The sequence below is a fragment of the Pocillopora damicornis genome, chromosome 10 (assembly GCF_964200805.1).
Source record: "Pocillopora damicornis chromosome 10, jaPocDami1.2, whole genome shotgun sequence".
In the NCBI taxonomy this organism is placed as follows: domain Eukaryota; kingdom Metazoa; phylum Cnidaria; class Anthozoa; order Scleractinia; family Pocilloporidae; genus Pocillopora; species Pocillopora damicornis.
In genome coordinates this window covers 19,906,560-19,927,477 of record NC_142679.1, presented here as the reverse complement: position 1 = coordinate 19,927,477, position 20,918 = coordinate 19,906,560, and the positions used below count along the sequence as shown (strand labels likewise).

The window sequence follows — 20,918 nt, the reverse complement described above, 5'->3', positions numbered from 1 at the left end:
GTTATAAAATATGACTATTACACCACACATCTAGTTTTGTAGCCTGTAGCCAAAGTACGTCGCAGCTGGCTGAATGCAGGCTCGTTTGTCAGAGCGGGAACGAAAATCGTTAGGAAGGAAATCTGTGAATGGATGTTGGTATGTTCCAAGGAAGAAAAATTCTTGTGACGGGAGGAAGAGGATATGTTGGCCACAAGCTGAGGAATGAGCTGAAGAATATGGGAGCAGTGGTTGTATTGTTTGACATCGTCTTATAACAGAATAACAGCGATGGTAAAACGAGCAAAAACGGCAGAAATCGCCAGAAACTACTTTGTCATTGAGCTGAATGCATAATGTAGAATGGGGCTGTGCGGAAATCTTACCAACTTCTATTGATTTTACGTGTAGAATGTTCATATTTCAAAATATGAAGGAACATTTCGCTCCCCATACTACTATTCCTAATAACGTGTTTAAATTCTCAACGGTTTCTCCATAACTAACACTGAGTCACGCAACGCGTGACACTTTTTCTCGAAACGTGAGCTTGGGCCGCCGGTGGTTCAATAACCTTTACTTTTGAACTTGAATAAAAGTTATTCAGATCTAAAAATTGTTATTGTTAGAGAAGCTAAGACCTGAAAAAAATTCAGGCCCGTACAAGATTTGAACCCATGACCTCTGCGATACCGATGCAGCGCTCTACCAACTGAGCTAACAAGCCAACTGGGAGCTGGTTAATGTGTTGGGTCCAAATAAAACATCCAAGTGATTTTAGATATATGGAATTCTTGGATGGTCTTATTTTCAACTACTCGTTTCAGTACTGTTCTTAGCTGCGAGGATCTCTTAATTTCATCTCTTCACCGCAATGCAAATATATGAATTTCATATATCGAAAATCATCATTCATCACTTGGATGTTTTATTTGGACCCAACACATTGACCAGCTCCCAGTTGGCTTGTTAGCTCAATTGGTCGAGCGCTGCACCGGTATCGCAGAGTTCATGGGTTCAATTCTCGTACGGGCCTAAATTTTTTTCAGGTCCCATTTTCAACTACTAGTTCAGTAGTGTTCTTAGCTGCGAGGATCTCTTAATTTCATCTCTTCACCGCAATGCAAATATATGAATTTCATATATCTAAAATCATCATTCATCACTTGGATGGTTTATTTGGACCCAACATATTGACCAGCTCCCAGTTGGCTTGTTAGCTCAATTGGTAGAGTGCTGCACCAGTATCGCAGAGGTCATGGGTTTAAATCCCGTACGGGCCTGAATTTTTTCAGGTCTTATTTTCAATATGCTCTTCGGGCAGGTAGCTCCCTTGTTTTTGCCTCGAGTACTCATTGGGTCCTCTTTGCGATAGTTTCTTTGATTCTGATTGGTAGTTCTCCTTGCTTTGGTTTTGCTTAGGGATGAAATGGAAAGGTCTCAAATCAAGTTGCGGATTACTATTCAGACATAAAAACAAATTTCGAGGAATCGGAGTATCGGAATCATAAACAAGCTCTGTGTAATGCATTGTCATTGATGTCGACACTGGTCATAATGAGCGGCTTTCACTCCAATTCTTTGAATTTGAATTTTTTTCCATCTAGCTTGCGAAAGTCATTAAGCAGCTAAGAGCCAGTCATCGACTTATACTCTCGGGAACACCAATCTTAGTACGAATCGAGGGGCTTTTATTAAGCAAATAAAGCTATGCGATTTAAATATAAGAAGATGATGAGTCATTGCTTCAACAGTTATTCCAAATGTAGATCCTAAAATCTTTTTCGTTTACGCACAAAGAGGATAAAATGTTTTCCTCTGCCTTCTATAATGTGAGGACAGCGAAATGTTGTTCACGTTTCTGAAATATTCTACGTCACAAATTCCCCACGTTCCCAAATTCCCCCCCAAATTCCCCACGGAATCAACGAGCGCTTTTCATTCAACTAATTTATTCCTGTTTTCTCGTCACCATATTCCCACCAATGACGTAGCTCCAATTTCTACATATAAATCCAAACGCAACCCACAATTCCTCGAATCGCTCTGACGAAGGGCTAACGCTCGAAACGTCAGCTTTTTTATCCTTTACGATGGCTAATTTACGTTTTCAACCCAGTTGTTAACACTAAATTACCTGCTAAATATTGAGACAATTGAGACGTTATTGGTTCTAATGCGTCGTTCATTTTCGTTTCTCTCCTACCATACTCCTTTGTTGAGTTTTCTTTCCAATTAAACATGTTAAAGCTTACGACCAAACTGAACACCTTAGGTTTGAGTTCATCAACCTCATTGTCTTCAATTTTGATTGCATACTTTAGCCCAGTGAGTCGCTTGCGGAGATGCACTTCGTGTGTGCTCCGAAGCGTTAGGCGACCGAGCAGTTAAAACGAGTGACAAAGCCGAGGACGACTGTGAACACCATACACATATATTTTTATCTTTTTTCAGTACAGTTGGTTAGAGTACATTGTTTGGAAATTTTTCCTTTCAGAAGACAACAATATTCTTACCCAACTTGGCTCCTTTAAGATTAGAATTCCCATAGGAAATCTTCTTATCATTGGGATCTAATTCTAAGAAATTTCCGAGATAATTTTTAAATAACAAACTAACAGCCTATAATTTTGTACACTTTTGTTACAAATGAGGATTGAAAAGCACGCGTTTAATATAAAGTGGAGGAAAGCACTGTTGGAAATTCCCTGACGGGGATCAGGATCTGTGGTTCAAAATATTCCCTTCACGCTATTGTATTCATAAAGGAATACTCAACTGAGTATCGAAAACAATCCAGGGTTACCTCGTTTTTTAAAGTTCTCTGCGCGATTGTTTCAGAAAACTCATATAAATTTATCAACCAGTCAGATTCAAAACTAAAGCCAATCGTCTCTTCGCCACTCGCGTTTTCCCGCGCTTCAGTAACAGTAATTTGCCTAACTGTTTTATGCTTTGACTTCATCGATATTTTCCTTTGTTCAGTTTGGTTGTTGTAATTACTTTGGTGTTGTTATTACGACACTTAATCGTAATGTGCTCTATTTCCATCTAGCAAAAAATGGACTGTATCTGATTAAATGGACAATTAATGGTTTTTCTGATGGTCTAAATTCACTAACGATCGTAATCTCCGGTGCAGCCGTTCTTTGGGATGAGAGGAACCTTACAAAACATCCCGACGAATGGCTACGAAGGAGACTAACAATTGCTGTTCGCTACGTTTTGACTGCCACGAAGCCAGTCGATAAAACCATTCCTTTCGATAAACAAAGTCAAAATAGTAAGACAAACAATTGAGAACTAAGCGTTCTAATGAGAACTAAGAACATCTCTCCTGAGAGTAAAACATCTTACAAGACAAGCGAAATGCAACTGGGCTCAGTTCTAAGCAGATTCCTCACTTTGTAGATGAACGGAAAAGCTTAAGGCCTTCCATTTTCCAGTCACTGCCGGTCAAAGCATGACACAGATGCTTCCTTCCTTGAACAGTTATACTTGAATTGCCTCTAAGGTCTAAAATGCCTAGTTTGCAGTTGGTATCAGTCAGTGCATTACACAAGTGACTTGTTCCTTTATCGTCAACACGATTATGTCTGACGTTTAAGCCAGACAACTTGGATGCACTGCTGGTGAGTGCTTTACACAAGTGCTTCATCCCTTCGTTTCCTATGTTATTACCACTAACATCTAACAACGTTAATTTGCAATTACCCGAGGTTATTGCTTCAGACAAGAGTTTCATCCCTTCATTTCCAAGAGAATTGACACACAAATCCAGCCTGGTTAACTCGCAGTTAATGCTGGTTAGCGTTTCACAAATGTGCGTGATTCCCTTATCCCCAAAGTGATTGCCACTGACATTTAAACTGGTTAATTTCTTGCAATTTCTATACGCTATCGCCTTGGACAAGTGCTTGATTCCTTGTTGCGATAAACTACTGAAAGAGAGGGTCAAGCTGTTTAGATCACTGCGACTGAGAGCTACGGATAAGTTCTCCACACCTTCATCTGTTATCGGACTCTCGGAGAGGATTAATTTTGTTATTTTCAAGGGAGGAGAGGACTGAGAGATTGCCTTACAGAGTATGACCAAATCACGGTCTTCGTCAGTTGGCCACCAAGTCAATATGCCTGACTGCGAACTGTAACACAATGGAAGGCCAATTCCCTCATCATCTTGTGCACCAGCTACGCTGCTAAAAGGATTTTCAAAACGAGGAAGCCCATCCAAGTACTCCAAAACCACTCGCCATTTTCCTTTTCTGATGTGCGAAGTGAGTAATGTATCAAGACCTTCTTCTTCCTCAGCTTTTCTGTCTCCTTTGACTCTTAATGGGACTGTCGAATAATACAAATATATGAAATATTAAACCTTTACTTTTAAGATTTGAGCTTTGAGTTTGAGACGAAAAAAGAACCATTAAATAAAATTCATGACAAAGTTTGGCTTCAACATTTGATTTGACAAAAATTCCCAGTAATAAGATTTTTTCTTTTCAACAATATAGAATTACTCTTTAGAATCCTACCACCTTCGTTCTCATCGTTGAGATCAGTGGTGGAAAATACAGTAAAAGGTGAGGTACCCAAGAAAAAAAGCACACAGACACATTAGTTGTCATTATCCTAATGTAAAAAAAACCCTTTCCAAAACGTTACTGACATGTACGCTTAACAACGTTCCATTTTCACATGTCTCAGGGATCATCTCACAACACATGACTGGCACTAAAGCCTAATTAAATAATAATCGTCTTGTGAATGCAAAGAGTCTCATTTGTCCAATACAGCATCCATGAAACAGGTGGATGTAATGAAGTTAGAATTGTTTAATCCACCAATGATATTGCCAACTCAAGACTATCTTTATGAAGAATAGAACGAGGAAAAATTGTATAGAATACTGTGTGATATTGTTTTCTCCATTAAATTACCAGAAAAAAATGCTGAGTACAGCTCTACTGAAAAGCTGAATCAACGCTCCTTTATGCAGGATAGTGGGAGAAAAAAACTACACTGGAATTAATTCCTTAGCAAAATAACACCTGACATAAGATCTGAAAGAACTCTAAGTTTTAAATTTACTTTCTTCCCAAGCAGGCAAAATCTGATATTCTCTTTCTTCTTGCAGTTTCATTGATTCATAAAGGTCTTCTGGTTTCCTTTCAGGACCAGAGGTGTACAATGCAGCAGAGTGCGGAGTACCTTAGAGCAAAAGTGCACATGGAAAATTTAGCGTTTAATGCCCCAGTTCAATAAGGCTCTTTATAAGTTGTATCAGCAAGTTGTATCATCAAGATCATTAAAATATTAGTGAACTGCGACAGCTTATTCTTGATACCTGACAGAAATACAATCACTGTTCAAAGCAACTTTTCACTAAAAGTAAACAGTTTCCATGGAAACCAGAAATATATTTTTTTTTTCTGGTTTGCTTTCTCAACAAACAAGTTTATAGGTTTGGTGTTCACCTTTAGATTTCTCTGGCTGCACAGCCTCTATCTCCTGCTCCCATCTCTTAAGCTGTTCTTGTTTCTGCCAACCTCCAGTGATGGATCTTGTCAATTGGGGCTGAAGGGTTACAGCTTCTTCTCCAGGATTAGCAGCGGAAAATGTAGATGAAGAAACGGCTACAAACAGAGATATAAAGCATTTGACAAATTTGACATTAACAACAAGGATGGTACCATGACACTAGGCTTGACATCTATTTATGTGTCCAGGGAGCTCATCTCCCATACAGGGACAGCAATCATTTGCTCCATCTAACATAAATATATTTTTTCATACTTTGTACCAAATAAATATCATAACACTGTGATGATTCTTTAAATGTTCATTACATAGGTAGTTATTACTGCAACAAGTGGTTTTATCTGAACTGGGGCCTTTGGTTTATGATCTCTCTCTGCGAACCTGGTGGTGTTGTATGTTGGAGAGGAAACACTTTACTTCACAATCTAGCAAAAAAGATTTACAAAAGGACCAGGTTACTCTCTTGTTACTAACTTCTGTGTGCATCCTTTTTAAAAAGTGCTCTGCATGCATTGTACTCTCCCTCATCCATTGTTGTTTTCAGCTTCAGCTCAGTCAGGTTCAGTTCCTTCAAGATCTTCTCAGTGACAAAACAATCCTGAACCACCTTTTCCAAACGGCCATTTGAATAATCTTTCCACAATTTCTCCAAGCTCTGGGGAGAATGACACTCCACTTTTATCACCAAGCTTCCCACAGAAGCACCTGTGAAGACAATCTCCATTTCTTTCAAGTATTCTTTAAATTCATTATGCCCATCTCTAGACTGCGGTGGTGTAGTCTGAAGATAGTTTATAGCAATTAAACATAAGGCTTTTGCTTTAAGTGCTGGGAGATCATCTATTTCTGTATCAGATCTTCTTTTCCTGCATGTGCCTGATGTTGTTGTTGCCTTCTGACATAGAGCAGGCTCTGAAGCTGTGCTGTGCATGTCTGGATCTGTAGTTTTCAGGTCTTCCACATCAACTTTGATATTTAATTTTGCATCTGTTGATTTGCAACAAATAGTCTAAGTTAAAGTTGTACTTCAAATTCACTTACACCCATTCAGTGCAAAGGACAGTGGATATTCATTATTGACCAAGGGTAAAGTCAGGATAACTGGAACATCTTGGTCCATAGAAAATGCAAAAAGAAGATGAGGTAAATTAAACCAGCCATCTTGACCAAACAAGCTTGGTCAATAAAAGACTCAACATATAGCCAAAAGATTGCACTTGAAGAAGAATATCAGACTCAAGTTCAGGACTTGTTCACTTTTGAGTGCTGGGAAAGAAAGCCAACTGTGAAAGTCAGTGATAGTTTTTCATTTGACAAATTAAAAGTAAGGTCATTTGATAGGTTTACAATGACCAAGATTGAGCATTCTAATTTTAATAAAAATAACAAATTGTGCAAGTTTGCTGCACCAAATTTTTTACTTGCTTGGGATCAACACTGGCAATCCCATCTTGCCCACTCTGGTAGTCAATCAAAACACAAGACTTGTTTTATATTGCCAAGGGCACTGCCTGCTTAACAATAAGTTAAATTTTTACTTCAAACATATCAGCTGACTGTGAATGTACAATCATTGGTGAAATTTTTCTGGTCAACAACAATGTTTCCCAACTAAAGAAGAATTTTGAAAGTGAAAAAGAAAAACATCGCAATGCAGTTGGTAGGTTTATTAGAATTATTAGCTACATTTGATTCCAGTAACAACCAGACTTCCTTGCACTATCTACATGCATACACTTGTCCTCAACTTTGGCTCAATTGAACAGATCACAGATGCTAGATCTTAACTGCTTCTTACCCACCACATAAAAAGAAAAACATGGCATTTACCAGTACATCATATAAGCAAAAGTAAAACCAAATAACATACTGTACCATTTGAAGTTTTGACTATGTTCTTGATCATTTCTTTAAATCTTTCACATTCTCCACTCCAAGAGAAAACCTTGCTGTAGTTCTCTCGAAGCTTCATTGCATTGGTTTGTCGCTCCTCTGGACTTTGATTGGACAATTCTTTAATCCTTTGCACCCATTGTGTTGCATCATCATCATCTGATTCAATAACTACAGACTGTCCACCCTCTACTTTATGCAAAGCCTCTGCTATTCCTGATTCGGCAGAAACAAGGACAGGAACACCAGCAGAAATGGCCTCCAGGGCCACCAACCCAAAGCCCTCAGTACGGGAAGGCAGAGAAACCAAATCCGACTGATAGAACATCATCTTAAGTTCCTCTTGTTGGCTGCAATAACCACGGATGGTTAGTTGGTTGCGATTGATGCTTGTGTTGTCAAGAAACCACTGTTCCACTTTTTGGTGTTCACCAGGAGATGAACCAACAAAAGTCAGTTTGAACTTCTTACCAAGAGAACCGATGGCATTTGCAACTATATCGTAGCCTTTCAGGGAAAGATCCTCAAAGGTTGCTCGGCCAAACATAAACACATTAAAGTTCTTAACTGCTGTTCTGTCCACCACCAACTGGGATTTATTGGAAAAATTTTCAAAGATCCCAGGAGTAATAAGCTCCACTTTTACATTAACAAGACTTCTATTGTACAACTGTTGCAGGCGTGAGCCAACAGCGACAACTGCATCCGCTGCTTTACACAACTCAATTTCCATCTTGTGCTTCTTCTCGTTCTCTTCTATTGTATCTGTTGCAGCCATAGTTGTTTTCTTGTATTTTCCAAGGTCTTCGCAGTAGACATGGACATATTGTACCCATTTACATTTTGTAGCCTGTGCTAGGAAATACGCAGGACTACCCAGCTTTCTTCCATGGCCTATCACCAGATGTGGTTTTGGGAGCTCTGAGGGTGGAAACTTCAAGCACTCGAGGGGATCAGCTGAACCAGGAACATTTCGAGCTGTGATTAAATTAACACCATGTTGTTTAGCATCTTTTCTGTCCCGATCATCGCTATTGGAGACATAGCAATGGATTTTCATGCTACCAGTCGTCGCTTGTGCCAAATAAATGGCAAATTCTCGATTGAAAGTTGATAATCCACCCTTAGAAGATTTCCATTCGTCGCAGAGAAACATGACATCAATAAGCTTTTGTTCTTCCTGCTCCTCTTCGCTATTTGTCGCAGTCCCAACTTCAGAGCACGCCATTGTGAGTTTTTTCACCCCTATTTTCAATGATCAATTCACTTCATTCTGCTACATATATTTACGACTGACTCCATTCTGCTTCCGCATTAGGCAACTGAGCAGGTGCATAGGTAACTTTACATGTTCCTGTTGAGGTACCCCCTTGGAGCTACCGACTGTTTCTGAACTTCTTATGGCTCATAATTTTGTAAAAAAATAATGTAAGACCCTCTCTATCAGAGTCAAAAGTATTCACAACAACCGATTTTGCCAATGTAAATAGTCGCAGCTTTAGTTCGATTCGATAATTCTCAAAAGGTTCCTCAGCTGTGGGCACCTAGACGTGTGGGAGACTGGGTCGATAGAATCAAACAAGGCGGAAGACTAGGCGAACAGGTTAAGGATTTTTTGAAGGATTTAGACAAATTTGATGTTTTCTGTACACTAGAAATCATCGTCGAATGGATCTGTGTGATCCTGTTAGCATTATATTAGTGACAGCCGGTAGTAGAGGACAGAGTCTATTATTTCGTTATCCATATTTACTGCCTTCCCGGACTGAGAGGAGAGAAAAAGGTCAGCTTAATTCTAGTAGCTTAGACTATCTGCACAGTATGAAATGGCCATGTTGCAGGCGCATAAAAGCAGGCCTGAACAAAATTTAGCGTGTACAGAGCCATTTAAATTTTACAAGGAAAGAGCTTTTAAGGAAAAAAAATCGAGTACGTGCATTTGTCTCATTCTCCAGCTTTAGACTGTGTCACCATTGTAAGTTCTCAAAGTTCTTGGACTGTGCGCGCGAAACTAACCTTCAGTGCATCAATTGCCTTGCAGAAATCCCTAAGAATCGTTTCGCCTTGGGTAAAGTCGAAGAGAGTACGGATATAAGGTACGCATTGCCTATTTAAGCAGAAGTCAAAGTAAATTAACCCACCTCCATTCTTGGGATGGACTTGGGAGACTGGGGTTTACATTGTCTGGTGCAATAAGCACTTTAATATTCTTTGGCCTGGAAATAAAGACGAGGATTCTAGTTGTCACTTCTAGTTGCTCTTAATTACATGGGGAATTGAACACAGAGTCCTGGGAATCCTGGAAAGTCCTGGAAATCTGCCTAACTCAAGCAATAAAGTTTTCAGAATGTATATTAAATGAAATGATTGTACGACAGTGGGTAGAATTGATTTTGAAATCTTGGGAGTGAAAGGGTGTAAGGTGAAATTTGGAGTCCTGGAAAACCAATCTGAGTCTTAGAAAAGTCCTGAAAAATTATATGAAATTTCTTTCTTAAAAAGGGTACGAACCCTGTGAACACCATTTAAGAGGGTGGATAAGATTTAAATAGCATGCTCTTAATTTTTTGTTTTCTTCATAATGGTAAATTTTCAAAGTTCTTTTGATTTTATGGCTATGAAATTGGCATGGGTATGCAAGATCCCCAATAAGTAGAGCAAATGTTAAATTATCATTACCACACCTGATTGTGTTAAGATGTTTCTAAGGTTTGACAAACTACCAAAAAACTGCCTAGGAATTTTTTGTCTCTTGGAATTTTATCATCTTATGCATTGCCTACATTTCAGAAATTTTTCCGGAATCAAAGATGGTTATCTCATTGGGTGAGTTCAATCAATAATCTAACTGGCAGGAGCTCTTCTTGTAGGTTTGGCTAAATGTCTATGTTATAGTGCCCCATTTCTAAAGTGGTTGGATTTTTTTCTCTGACTCATCACTCCTGTGCAGTGTGACAGACTCAACTCAATCTTGTTAGTCTTTCAAAACAGAAATTTATGTTTTGAAGAAACTTACCATATTTTGATCTTTAACTTTAAAATTTTTGCTTGGCATTGTTTCTTTGCAGATTTTCTGACAGCACACTAGCAAATATTTTGTCACCAAAATCTAATGCATGTGGCAAGAAATTTGAGCTGAAGATTGATGAAGTGTTATTTGTGGGCCATCCAACACTGGCTTATGAAAGACAAGACAGAGAATTCAAGGTATCTGCCTATTACATTATTAATATCAATAACTAATAAGAACTAGTGGTTCAAAGCCAGAGTCTGATTTGTCTATCAAAATTAGGCTAACAGACCAAACTCAAAGTAAAGTCAAAATTCTTTCACTAAATCAAGCTGACAAAATCAAAGAGACAAACACCCATTCATAAAATGCATACATAAATTACAATAAAACAGTTGCAAAAGGGGTTATCAAAAAGATTTTGAGTTATGGGAATGTGATACATGCTTCCCTGCTGAAAATTGAGCCTCAAGCTTTCCAAATAGCTCAGGTCCCCCTTTCTTAGAGTAGACAGTGAAATGTGCTGGTTTCCAGCTTATTTTGACAACCATGCAGCTGCTGTTCTTTCATGTGAAAGTGAACACAAAAAAAAGTCACTTATGTAACAATGTCTACACTGTCCTAAAAGTGTTCAAAGTGAGTGGTTGATAACCAATCATGTTTAGGAATGTCCTAATTGTATTTAGAACAAACACAAGCATTTTTATTCAGGGACAAGGTAATTGAAATTTAGCCATTTTGGGTTAATTGAAAGTCATTTTGTGTAGCCCTGAAAAGTGGAAACACATGTGAAAGCTGTTATCAGCAACAAATCACTTCTGATCAGTGGATCTAAGTATTTATTGTTAATCTTTAAGTTTTTTTGTCTATTTTATTTTATAGAGAAGTGATACCTCATCTAGGAAGGATGATGTCATGATGAAACTGTTCAATGTTGTCTTTGTACTCCAGGTGCAGATTATTTTATTAACATTTACATGTTTTTTACTACTTGCTATTATGAGTTATATAGAATTTCTTTCAAACAAAGCATCAGAAATAATAATCACTCCCAACTCCTATTGAAAGCACTAGGAGTTTCTTGTTTCTGAGTTAACAGGCTTAAAACATGTCTTCATAGTTTTTATCAGCATGCAAAATAAACTATCCTAAAGATTGTTTATAGTGTGACCTCAGCTTACTTAAAAGTTGTGAGTGGAACTACAGCATCTCTAAGTGGCACCATCTCTATTATTTTTCCATTACTCTCCCTGAATGGTTATTAAAGAAAACAGCATTAACTGTGTATCATTTCTCTTATCAATTTTTTTAGGCAAGTGTAGAACCTTCTGTTGTTCACTGTTACCATGACTTATCCAAGAGAATAGCAATTGCCCTAAGGCATGAAGAGATAAGGTAAATTGAAGTCACAAACTAAGACAGATATAGGACATAAATTATGTGTGATGCCAGATTTGGTGAAACTGCTTTAATTTGTTTGAACAAAGACGTGAATCATGGATTATGTGTTAGATGTCATTTCGTTGCCTTGTGAATTAATGAATGAGTGGTACTGCATGACATACTGAACAGTTGATTGTATAGGTTAGCAGTGCTCCCAATCAAGAGGATAAAGAACTTTGTTTCTTTTTTGTTTGGAATAAAAATGGGAATATAAATGGGTACTAGGTAACACAGGGTTACCTGAAAAAGGCATTAAGCAAAACTTCTTCTTGATTCATGCAATGAAAACCAGTCCAGCCATGAGAGTAACATGAGATCTACATCTCCTACAGTTATCAGTCTTAATAATATATATTGAAAAAGTTATGGGTGTCTGATTGGCTAAAAAATAGTGCATTTTTCATGTAACATGAGAGCTAAGTTGTAACACAAGTGCAAATTACAAATAGTCTACACCCTGAAAACATTTTGTTGCTCTTGACCTTCTGTGATGCATTTTTTGTGTGAATTATTGACAATTAACAATATGATTTCTCATGCAATTTGGTGTAAATAAGCACTTGTAAATTTTTCAAAGAAAACAAAACTTCACAATCCAGTAAGGCAAGTGCAATTTAGTTGTTGTATTAACACCAAATTGCATTCATAATCTTGTTGTTACCCAATCTTATGATATACAAAAATTTGTTTCTTGCTCTTGTTTGTAGATGTAGATATCTGAGCTCTGAAAGGGAAATTATACTTTCTGTTCATGACGAAATGTCAGCCATGCCTGAAGGTATGACTTAGAGAAATTCAGTTTTCTAGTTTGGATATGCATGTGTTTTCTTTGAAAAGGGTCTGTGTTTTAATGGGCTCCCCTTTTCCCTCCCTATTCACCCTGTTGTATCCCTGGGTATGGACATTTGTAACCTGCAGGATAAGTGTAATTTTTTTTGGCTTCATTTTGAGAGGAAGGGAAGTAGGGGTGAGGCAAGTGCAAAGGGTAAGTCACACGTGAGATGAGTCAGGCTCCATTCCTTCCCTCGTCACTTGTGCTAAAGAATACCTAAAGTTATCTACAGGCTTTGACTTTTGCTAGTGTATCACTGTAACATCCCAGAGTATGTTGACAAATATAACTAGATAACAACTCTGAAGAACATTGTGCTAAATTAAAATATAATTATCAGCCAGACGTACACAATAAACAGAGGATTAAACCAATTTTTCAGTTCTTATTACAAGACCATTTTCAAATGGAACTTACACCTTCCTAGCCAACTCTCCTTAAATAAAACAAATGTAGCTTAATGCTCTCCCACACTTTATCTCTGTTACATGCACATATAAAGGCTTTGTCAGGTTCATTCAATGTGTGTTAGGGACTCAACAACTATTATTTAAACCCAGCTAAACTTACCTCTAAAAAAACAGACTGCGCAGAATCACCATTTAAACACATCCTTCCCAAGAGCAAGCTGGCAAGGGACTTAAAAGATGTTTTTAAGAGGTTTGTCTACTTGCCATGTTTTTGTATGACAGATTAATTGCAATAAATGATTTCTTTAGGGTGTACCTCTTAACAATGATCTGCCATAGAAAGAGATCAAAGCCATTTTTTGAAAAGTCATAAGTTGCCCTGTTGGGCTTGTTCTTTTGTATTCATTTTGGTTATTAACCTTCTTAGTTCTTATTATCCCTTAAACCCCTAAGAGTGACTGGCATCTAATTTCTCCACACCATATCACCCCTGAATCAAACTTTAAGGTCAGGAGAATAAAGGAACTGAATCATTAACTAAAGAAGCTCATGATTGTTTGACAAATTCTCCTTGTCAACATCTTAAAAAATGTTTAGAGAACAGTATGGAGAATATGCATACTGATGTTTGGGTGTAAAGAGTTGAGTAAGAGGACATAGTAATTACACTGTTTTTGTATTCTTTACGCCCTACTTTTCTTGTCTTTTGACTTCAGTTTATGTGCATCTGGAATTGTAAGGCTGAAGATCAATGGCTGGGTGAATGTTAGCTTTTGCCTTCCTCACAAAGTCCACTATTTGAACCAGGGAACCATTCACATCAAGGTATGGAACACCTTCAGAAGTTAATGGGTTTGGTAATGGGATTTTTAATGGTTATGTAATTTGGAGCAATGTTGACTTTGCTTGTAATGGTATCGTTGTTTGGTATGTTTGCTTGTTTGATCAAGTTAGAATTGTCTAATGAAATGCTTCTCTGGGCCAGCAAAGTCTAAGTAATAAGTAAAGACCAAAGTTCAGGTATTGCATGGGTCCTCAAACATCCTCTGCTGACCATTGTAGCAAAGATAAATGAGACAGCCTTAAGATGGGTAATTGTGAAGAAGAGCTCCCCAAAAAACCTGTCGGCCGACAGTCGACCGACTGTCGGCCGACAGGTTTTGCCTGAAATATAGGCTACCTGTCGGCCGACAGTCGGCCGACAGTCGGCCGACAGTTGGCCGACTGTTGGTAATGTGTCGGTAACCTGTCGGTAGCTTGTCGGTAGCTTGTCCGTGAAACGTTAACACAAACCTTAATATTTTCTCTCGGTTTTCGCTTGATACAACATCCAACATGTGTAATATGTTGACAATTGACTTTCAAAATTTGGTGGCTCCTAAAGGAGCCGTTTTGTGAGTGGTGAAATATACAAGATACTTCACTCGTAGAATCGTGATTTTAGCGGCGCGCGCCTAAATCAATTATCATAACGAGTAAAAAGATTCACAGTTGTATCGTTTATTAAACTTGAAATTGGAAATAGCAATTCATCCCAAACCTGCAAGATAGATTACGATGCTAGCAACAAATACATACATACATACATACTTAACATACCATAAGAGGCCGCGTTGCATTGTTGGGCGATTTGAACGAAAGTGTTTGTATTGATACGTAGCTTATGGTTTTCAGAGTTTTTGGCCGAGTTTTCGATTAAATTATCTTCCCATGCGATTCTTAGATTGTCTGGTGTGTTGTAAATTACGCAAGTGATATATCCTATACGCATCTGATAACATTTTGGAAGAAACGTTTCTTTACATACTACCAACTTTGCCGTCGATCGGTAAGTAGGTGAAGTCTGTCGAGTCATACATCACCATTACGGATTGTTATGTCACGTTAACTGTTCGTTTTTAACACAATTTTTTCTTTTTTCTTAACCTGTCGGTAGACTGTCGGCCGACTGTCGGTCGACTGTCGGCCGACAGTCGGCCGACAGACGGCCGACAGGTTTTTTGGGGAGCTCTTCTTCACAATTACCTTAAGATGTTAACGTTCTCATACAACCCTCTATTTGTCCTTTTTTTTTTTTTCAGCCTGAAGCTATACACAAATCCCTTGCAGTCATCAGGTGTGATAAACATTTTTCACGATAAATAACAGGATTGAAAGTTTTGTTTTGTATGTTTGTTTGCTTATTTGTTTGGTTTTTTAGGAGATGTGAGGCGTGAGTAGTCCAGTGGTCAGTGTGCTGGACTCTGGGTCCGACAATCCAGGTTCAAGTCCTGGCTGGGCATGACGTTGTGTCCTTAAGCAAGACGCTTCACTCACATTGCTTCGTCTTCTCGGATAGGACGTAAAACCGTAGGCCCCGTCTCCTGCAGGGTTGGGGTAGGAGACGTTAATTTCCCACGCACGAGATTACTGTGTGGTATCCCCTGGGGTGGGATGGGTGAAAGAGACACACGGCACATTTGCATTTATTTACGAGCTATTCGCTCATATGCGATATGTGGTTAAATAAAGTTACTTACTTACTTACTTAGAGACCTTTACTCGGATTTCAGGACTATTACAACTACCTCTAGGTTTCATTTTTTTGTAAATTACAAGAAAATCGTTGTCATTCAGAATGTTGTCGACAATCCATTATATGCTTCTTCTATGACTGTGGGAGTGGTAAAGACATGTTATGGAAATGACGGTATCTTGGTAGACGAGAACGTAGAACTAGATCTACTTTCCAATGATTCATGTCGGTTTTTTTTCCTTCTTTTATATAGGCCATATCACACGCTGCTTTTTCTTGTGGACGAGAGGTATCTATTGGCCTCCCTCGCAGGTGACTGTTCCCCAGCCATCACACGACTGGTGAAAATGGCCAGTCCACTGAAAAGGTACAGCCTGGGATACCACATGTTATTTAATAACATTGACTTAGCCTCCTCACTTTGAAGTAAGTGTTACATGTATCTTGGAAGCAAACATAATTAAAAAAGTCTATTTTTGCAACTTCCATGGTATAAGCAGCTTCATCCCCTCCCCCCTGCTCCACCAAGTTGCTTATCCCTCTCCTACCCCTCCCCCTCGGTCGCGCTTTTGTTTTTGTCCTTTTTCCCTTCCCTTCTCTCCCCTTTCTCCCCTCTGCTCTTTATTTCTGGTCTTCGTTTTCCTTGCAACCCCTCATTAGCGATAAGATTTATTTTCGATCCTAATTTCATCAACTGAACTCACCGCAGTAGTACGCTGTCTCCCCACATACTTTTACTACGTGCGGCTGTACAAGATTGGAATTGAATGAAATTGGAAAGCCTGAAGATCACTGCCGAGTGACTTCTGACTGTAAAGTAAACGAGTAACTCTGGTAATTATTGCTTCCGCAGCTTCCAAACGTTATCACAAGACACCGATATTCCATTATCTCAGGTCGGTATTCTGATCGCTTCAGTTGATACTTAAGTTTTCATCTTGATACCAGCGTAATGTTTATTTTCTTTTCCATATTACTAGGTGTTCGCTATAGCAGCTCATCTGGTTTACTGGGGAATGGCAACTATCATCTACCCGCTCTGTGAGAGTAACGTGTATGTCGTTGCACCAAATTCCTCTACAAGCGTGTAAGTGAACTGTTTGGCTCCGTATTTCGTTACTGCGGTCGATCAGCCAACCGCTGACGCTGACGATGCGTTTGTTCGCTCACTTGCAGTTACGTCCTTGTCTCTTTCTTGAACATCACCGGTTAAGCATTTTTTTCTCCAGATCGTCGCCGCTTGTGGAAGAATTCACCTCACGTTTTCCAGGGATGTCTTTTCACAATGTGCTTTCGGAGTTTTCTTTACCCGCTCCTCTGAGCCAACACAATAATCCACTAGGCCTGCCACAGCAAAAGGTACAGCTACCAGAATATTTGTTGTATCGGTGAGGCGTGGCGGTGAGCACCGCTAAATCTCAAAACTTGCCACTGCATGTAGCCCTCAATGAACTTTTTGTAGTTCTATTGTAATTTTTGTCGTGGAAAATTGTCTTGATATCAGCTCGCACTGGAGTCTCGTTCTCCGTCAAGCTTGCACAGTGGTGGTGGAAAACTTGAGGATCAACAGTTTTTTTCGTAACTGCTTTCCCTTTGTCATTTCCTCTCCAGCGTTTGATATCGTAATTATGCTCGATGAAAGGCTCGTTAGGTCAAGTCTCCCTGGAATTTGATTTCTTATCCTGCCTTACATATTAAACACGGGGCAGGGTTTATCATGTCAGGCTGAGGTAGTTTTTATTCCTTGCTAAATATTTCAGGCAGAACCTGCCCAAATGGTTGTGTGGATGTTACAACGAAGGCTCTTAATACAGGTATTAATTTCGTGGCTAATATAAAATTAAATAACACAGGCAGGGCTATCCAAGTATTTTGGAGCCATTTTGATTTGAGCGTTGAAAACGGTTTGCGATCACATTGGTTTTGTTTTACTGCGCACAGTAATTGGTGCCGAAAAGTCGCGCTAACCTGCTTCTCAACCAATCAGATGTGTTTTCCCGCGCTTGAGGTCCCTCTGCCTGCTTCTTCTGATTGGCCAATAAGACTGATTACTTTGGTTTTCACTTTACGATGTCCAGCCCAAAAGTGCTCTAGTTTTCATGATAAAATCATCTAACCCTGACAGTATTAAAGTTTCACATTTTTTGCATTACTTGAAAATGCCTCAAGATGTAAAAAATACATTTTCGTCGAGTTCTCGAGCCCGTTCCATCGTAACAAAGCCTACGAGTTTTCCCATAGTTTGTTAAGAAAAAAATAAAGGCGAAGTCGGTTTGCATTAGCGGTTTTACGCGTCTCTTCCTAATTTTAAACAATGCAAGATGAATAGTCGAGGCCAATGCGATTCAACATACATAACAGTGGCAAATCCACAAGTTTCGGTTCACTGAATTACCGTAACGCAGGAAGTCGAAGCTGGTTAAAGGCATTTTACCTATCAATTTTATTTTTTGTACGATGGTTGCGTATTGTGGTAGTTATTAGGAAATCATACAGATGTTGGAACTCTGACATTTCTTAATTTGGAGGAACAACTTGCGATCACTTCACAACTTCATTGGTCCATAGTATGTAAACACTTGTCTAGATGTATAAATTTAAGAGTACTCTTCTCATGAACTCTTGCAAATGGTGAACAAATTTTGCGTCTCATAAAATCGTTCTATTGAGAGCTTTAGGACCAAATACGATTTTTATTTTGAATATGAACCCAGTTTCAGAGAAGATCTTCATCTTTATTTTTTACAGTTGCACGCCTATGTGTTCCTAGTTCCGAACGTCCAATCTGAGAAGAGGTCTAGCGGCCAAAGTGGAGGCCTGGGTCTAGGGGGACGAAGGGTTCATCGGATATTTGGAAACAATATCCCACATGGTCCATCGTCTTTTGACGCTGACCAGCAGGAGCCCGCCGAAAATGAAGGGCATTCAGAGTTAGGAGGTGAACTGAAGGGTCTGTCGCGCTCAGAGAGGAAAAGCGTGCTTCAAGTTGCTGCGGCACGTGACCCGGATGACTTAAAGCTATTTACCAGGTGAGTCTTGAATAATGTTCAACGCTCTGCATAAGGCGCAGTCAGCGCAAACTGCGCTAACCATGGAAAAGGATTTATTTTTAAGGCGAGGAACTAAGGAGAGGCCACAGAATGACGTTTAAGATAGGGTCTCTCGCGCTTTGAAGAAAGGAAGATTTCAGCGCGATTCTTCAGCGTTTAATGTCAAGGGCGGAAATTGATTCTCATCGCCCCCGGGTAAGGAGTGAAATCTGACCAATCAGTAAAAGAATAAGTAAGCTGTTTGTGAGGAGGGTATAAGTTTCTAAAGAAATAGTGGTACTGCGTCGTGGGAAGTATAACGTGTTAATTTGGTTTTACCGGCCGAGTTGATCATGTAATTTGGCTGCCGTAAAGAGTTTTTAAAGCTGACGTTTCGAGCGATAGCCCTTCGTCAGAGCGATGAGCTAATGCTGACGAAGGGCTAATGCTCCAAACGTCAGCTTTAGAGATAACACCAAATTATCCTATTTGGGAGAAGAACAAGTGGTAATTTCATCAACTATCGCCCTGCAGACATTTACTTTACATGGCAGCCATAATACTACTTGATGACAGAGCGTTACATCAGAAATGATCGTGTTGAATGGCACCCACCATTGCTAATTTCTGCTCCTACTAAAAACCCATGGGGTGTCCGTCAAGAATGTCAAGCAATTTTACAAAAAGTGTGAAACGTTCACTGACGTTTTGCTTCTATCCTTTTATCTTTTAAAACAGACTGATTCCTTACTTTCGGGGAAACCATCACCTGGAAGAAGTAATGTATTACGAGAATTTGACAAGATCTCAGCTATTAACACTGATCGATAAGTTCAGAGATGTCTTGTTTTTGTGTCAGCATGAAGACTCAGTGACCCTTTACTTCTACAATAGATAACACGTCACACTGAAACAACCCTTGAACTCCCAGGATCTGATTATTAATTCTCCCCTCTGCTCTACACATTTCTTTGTAAATAAGTCACAGGAATTTGGTGTTAGATCAGGACCACCGTCCTCTACCTGATAAGTTTGAATATTCTCAATACATGTTGGCTGAATAATGTATGGATAACGTAGAGAGAAGTTGCATGTTAATCACTGCTGGGAGTTAAAGGATCAACCAGTGAGAAAATATTGTCAGGTTTTGCTATCCCTAGCGAACCCCTTGCAATGACTGACAGATACAGTTCTCCGCTCAACTGACCGGCGAAATTAGAGTTTATCAGGTATTTTTTCGCTTGCGAAAAGGCTCTAACTAGCGACAAGGTTTGAGTGGCGAAGCAGACTTACCCCACGCATGAGACCAGACCCGAGACCCGCGGAATTCCCCGCTAGGGTTAAAGTTAGACCCTAAGCGCTGACATTGGCAGAATGACTGACGGATGAACTGAAAAAGGTGAACAATTGCCCATCTTTTAAAATTTCATTCAAGACAAAGTTCCCGTATTATTTAGACTTTCGAAAAAGCAGCAGTGAAAACGTTGAGGTCTGGGGAGAGAGGAAAAGGTTGAGGCCCTTCCGCCGCTCGCTCGCTTCTTCCATGGCTCCTTTTAGCCATTTAACAAGGCTGAAATTTTTGCTTCGATAGAACAAATATCAGAAGATGCAGATTCCAATAAGCATCAATGTTATCAGCTTTGAAAAGGTTTCCTTTTAGAAATAAAAAACAAAATACTGTATGGAATCAGTAAGTTGGAGAGAATCAGTAAGTTGGAAATAATTTTCTCTCGCAAATGTACGAATGTAATTGAAAATATTTCATGAAATGTAATTAGGTTAAGGTCGAGTAAATTAGGATGAATTAAAATTGTGAGAATTTCTGTAGGACTTCATTCTTAAATAGCAGTCCTGTAATATTCCTTTCTAACCTGTACTCATACCCTCGATCCATTTATGCGTGCCTTCGTTAGCCTATCCGCTTGTCCCCCTTCAGTACAGTTGAAGACTATTGCCTTTCTTATAGTCCAACGAACAGGAGGGAAAACAGAACGTATAATTGTTGTGTGAACGAAAATTTGGCGAGTACATTCTGTCCTTGTACCAGTCACTTATATTTAACATCTCTCCCTTCATTTCATGAAAATAAAGAATTAGAAAACGTCATTTCTGAGAACACAAAGTTGGTTTTAATCAACAGGTGTTGAGTTTAATAACTAAAATCCAGGACAGAATTTAATACACCACCGTTTATGGGGTAGCGCGCCACTCCTCTATCCGTTTTATTATTCCTGCCTGTGAGAGTCGATAGGAAAAAAATGGGGAAAAA

At 39.1% G+C, this 20,918-nt stretch overlaps 2 protein-coding genes across 3 annotated transcripts; one reads left to right on the top strand and one right to left on the bottom strand.

Annotated features, from left to right (window-relative positions):
• Nucleotides 1-2,395: 2,395 nt before the first annotated feature.
• Nucleotides 2,396-9,049, bottom strand: LOC113683003 (uncharacterized). Of its 2 annotated transcripts, XM_089185273.1 has the most exons (5): nucleotides 7,393-9,049; nucleotides 5,992-6,504; nucleotides 5,454-5,612; nucleotides 5,068-5,187; nucleotides 2,396-4,320 (listed from the first exon to the last, which is right to left on the bottom strand). In XM_089185273.1, the coding sequence occupies exons 1-5, from the start codon at nucleotides 8,636-8,638 to the stop codon at nucleotides 3,380-3,382; spliced, it is 2,979 nt and encodes a 992-aa protein (XP_089041399.1). In that variant the 5' UTR covers nucleotides 8,639-9,049; the 3' UTR covers nucleotides 2,396-3,379. The 2 variants fall into 2 exon arrangements, with proteins under 2 accessions (XP_089041399.1, XP_089041398.1); XM_089185272.1 differs by lacking the exons at nucleotides 5,068-5,187; nucleotides 5,454-5,612.
• Nucleotides 8,957-20,472, top strand: LOC113683007 (GATOR1 complex protein NPRL3). The gene is made up of 17 exons (XM_089185288.1): nucleotides 8,957-9,193; nucleotides 9,452-9,506; nucleotides 10,201-10,236; nucleotides 10,479-10,617; nucleotides 11,303-11,371; nucleotides 11,733-11,815; nucleotides 12,571-12,641; nucleotides 13,280-13,355; nucleotides 13,822-13,930; nucleotides 15,187-15,221; nucleotides 15,874-15,987; nucleotides 16,474-16,516; nucleotides 16,601-16,707; nucleotides 16,850-16,979; nucleotides 17,381-17,434; nucleotides 18,369-18,649; nucleotides 19,388-20,472. Exons 1-17 carry the CDS (start codon nucleotides 9,079-9,081, stop codon nucleotides 19,545-19,547), a joined length of 1,677 nt encoding a protein of 558 aa, XP_089041414.1. The 5' UTR covers nucleotides 8,957-9,078; the 3' UTR covers nucleotides 19,548-20,472.
• Nucleotides 20,473-20,918: the final 446 nt, after the last annotated feature.

Bases quoted from the DNA above. Each gene is read 5' to 3' on its own strand.
- LOC113683007 (XM_089185288.1), top strand. From the start codon at position 9,079: ATGGATCTGTGTGATCCTGTTAGCATTATATTAGTGACAGCCGGTAGT. The intron at 12,642-13,279 runs GTATGACTTAGA...CTAAAAAAACAG, and splicing joins AATGTCAGCCATGCCTGAAG to ACTGCGCAGAATCACCATTT. The intron at 18,650-19,387 runs GTGAGTCTTGAA...CTTTTAAAACAG, and splicing joins GACTTAAAGCTATTTACCAG to ACTGATTCCTTACTTTCGGG.
- LOC113683003 (XM_089185273.1), bottom strand. From the start codon at position 8,638: ATGGCGTGCTCTGAAGTTGGGACTGCGACAAATAGCGAAGAGGAGCAG. The intron at 5,188-5,453 runs GTGAACACCAAA...TTTTGCTCTAAG, and splicing joins GCAGCCAGAGAAATCTAAAG to GTACTCCGCACTCTGCTGCA. The intron at 4,321-5,067 runs GTAAATTTAAAA...ATTATTCGACAG, and splicing joins TTTGCCTGCTTGGGAAGAAA to TCCCATTAAGAGTCAAAGGA.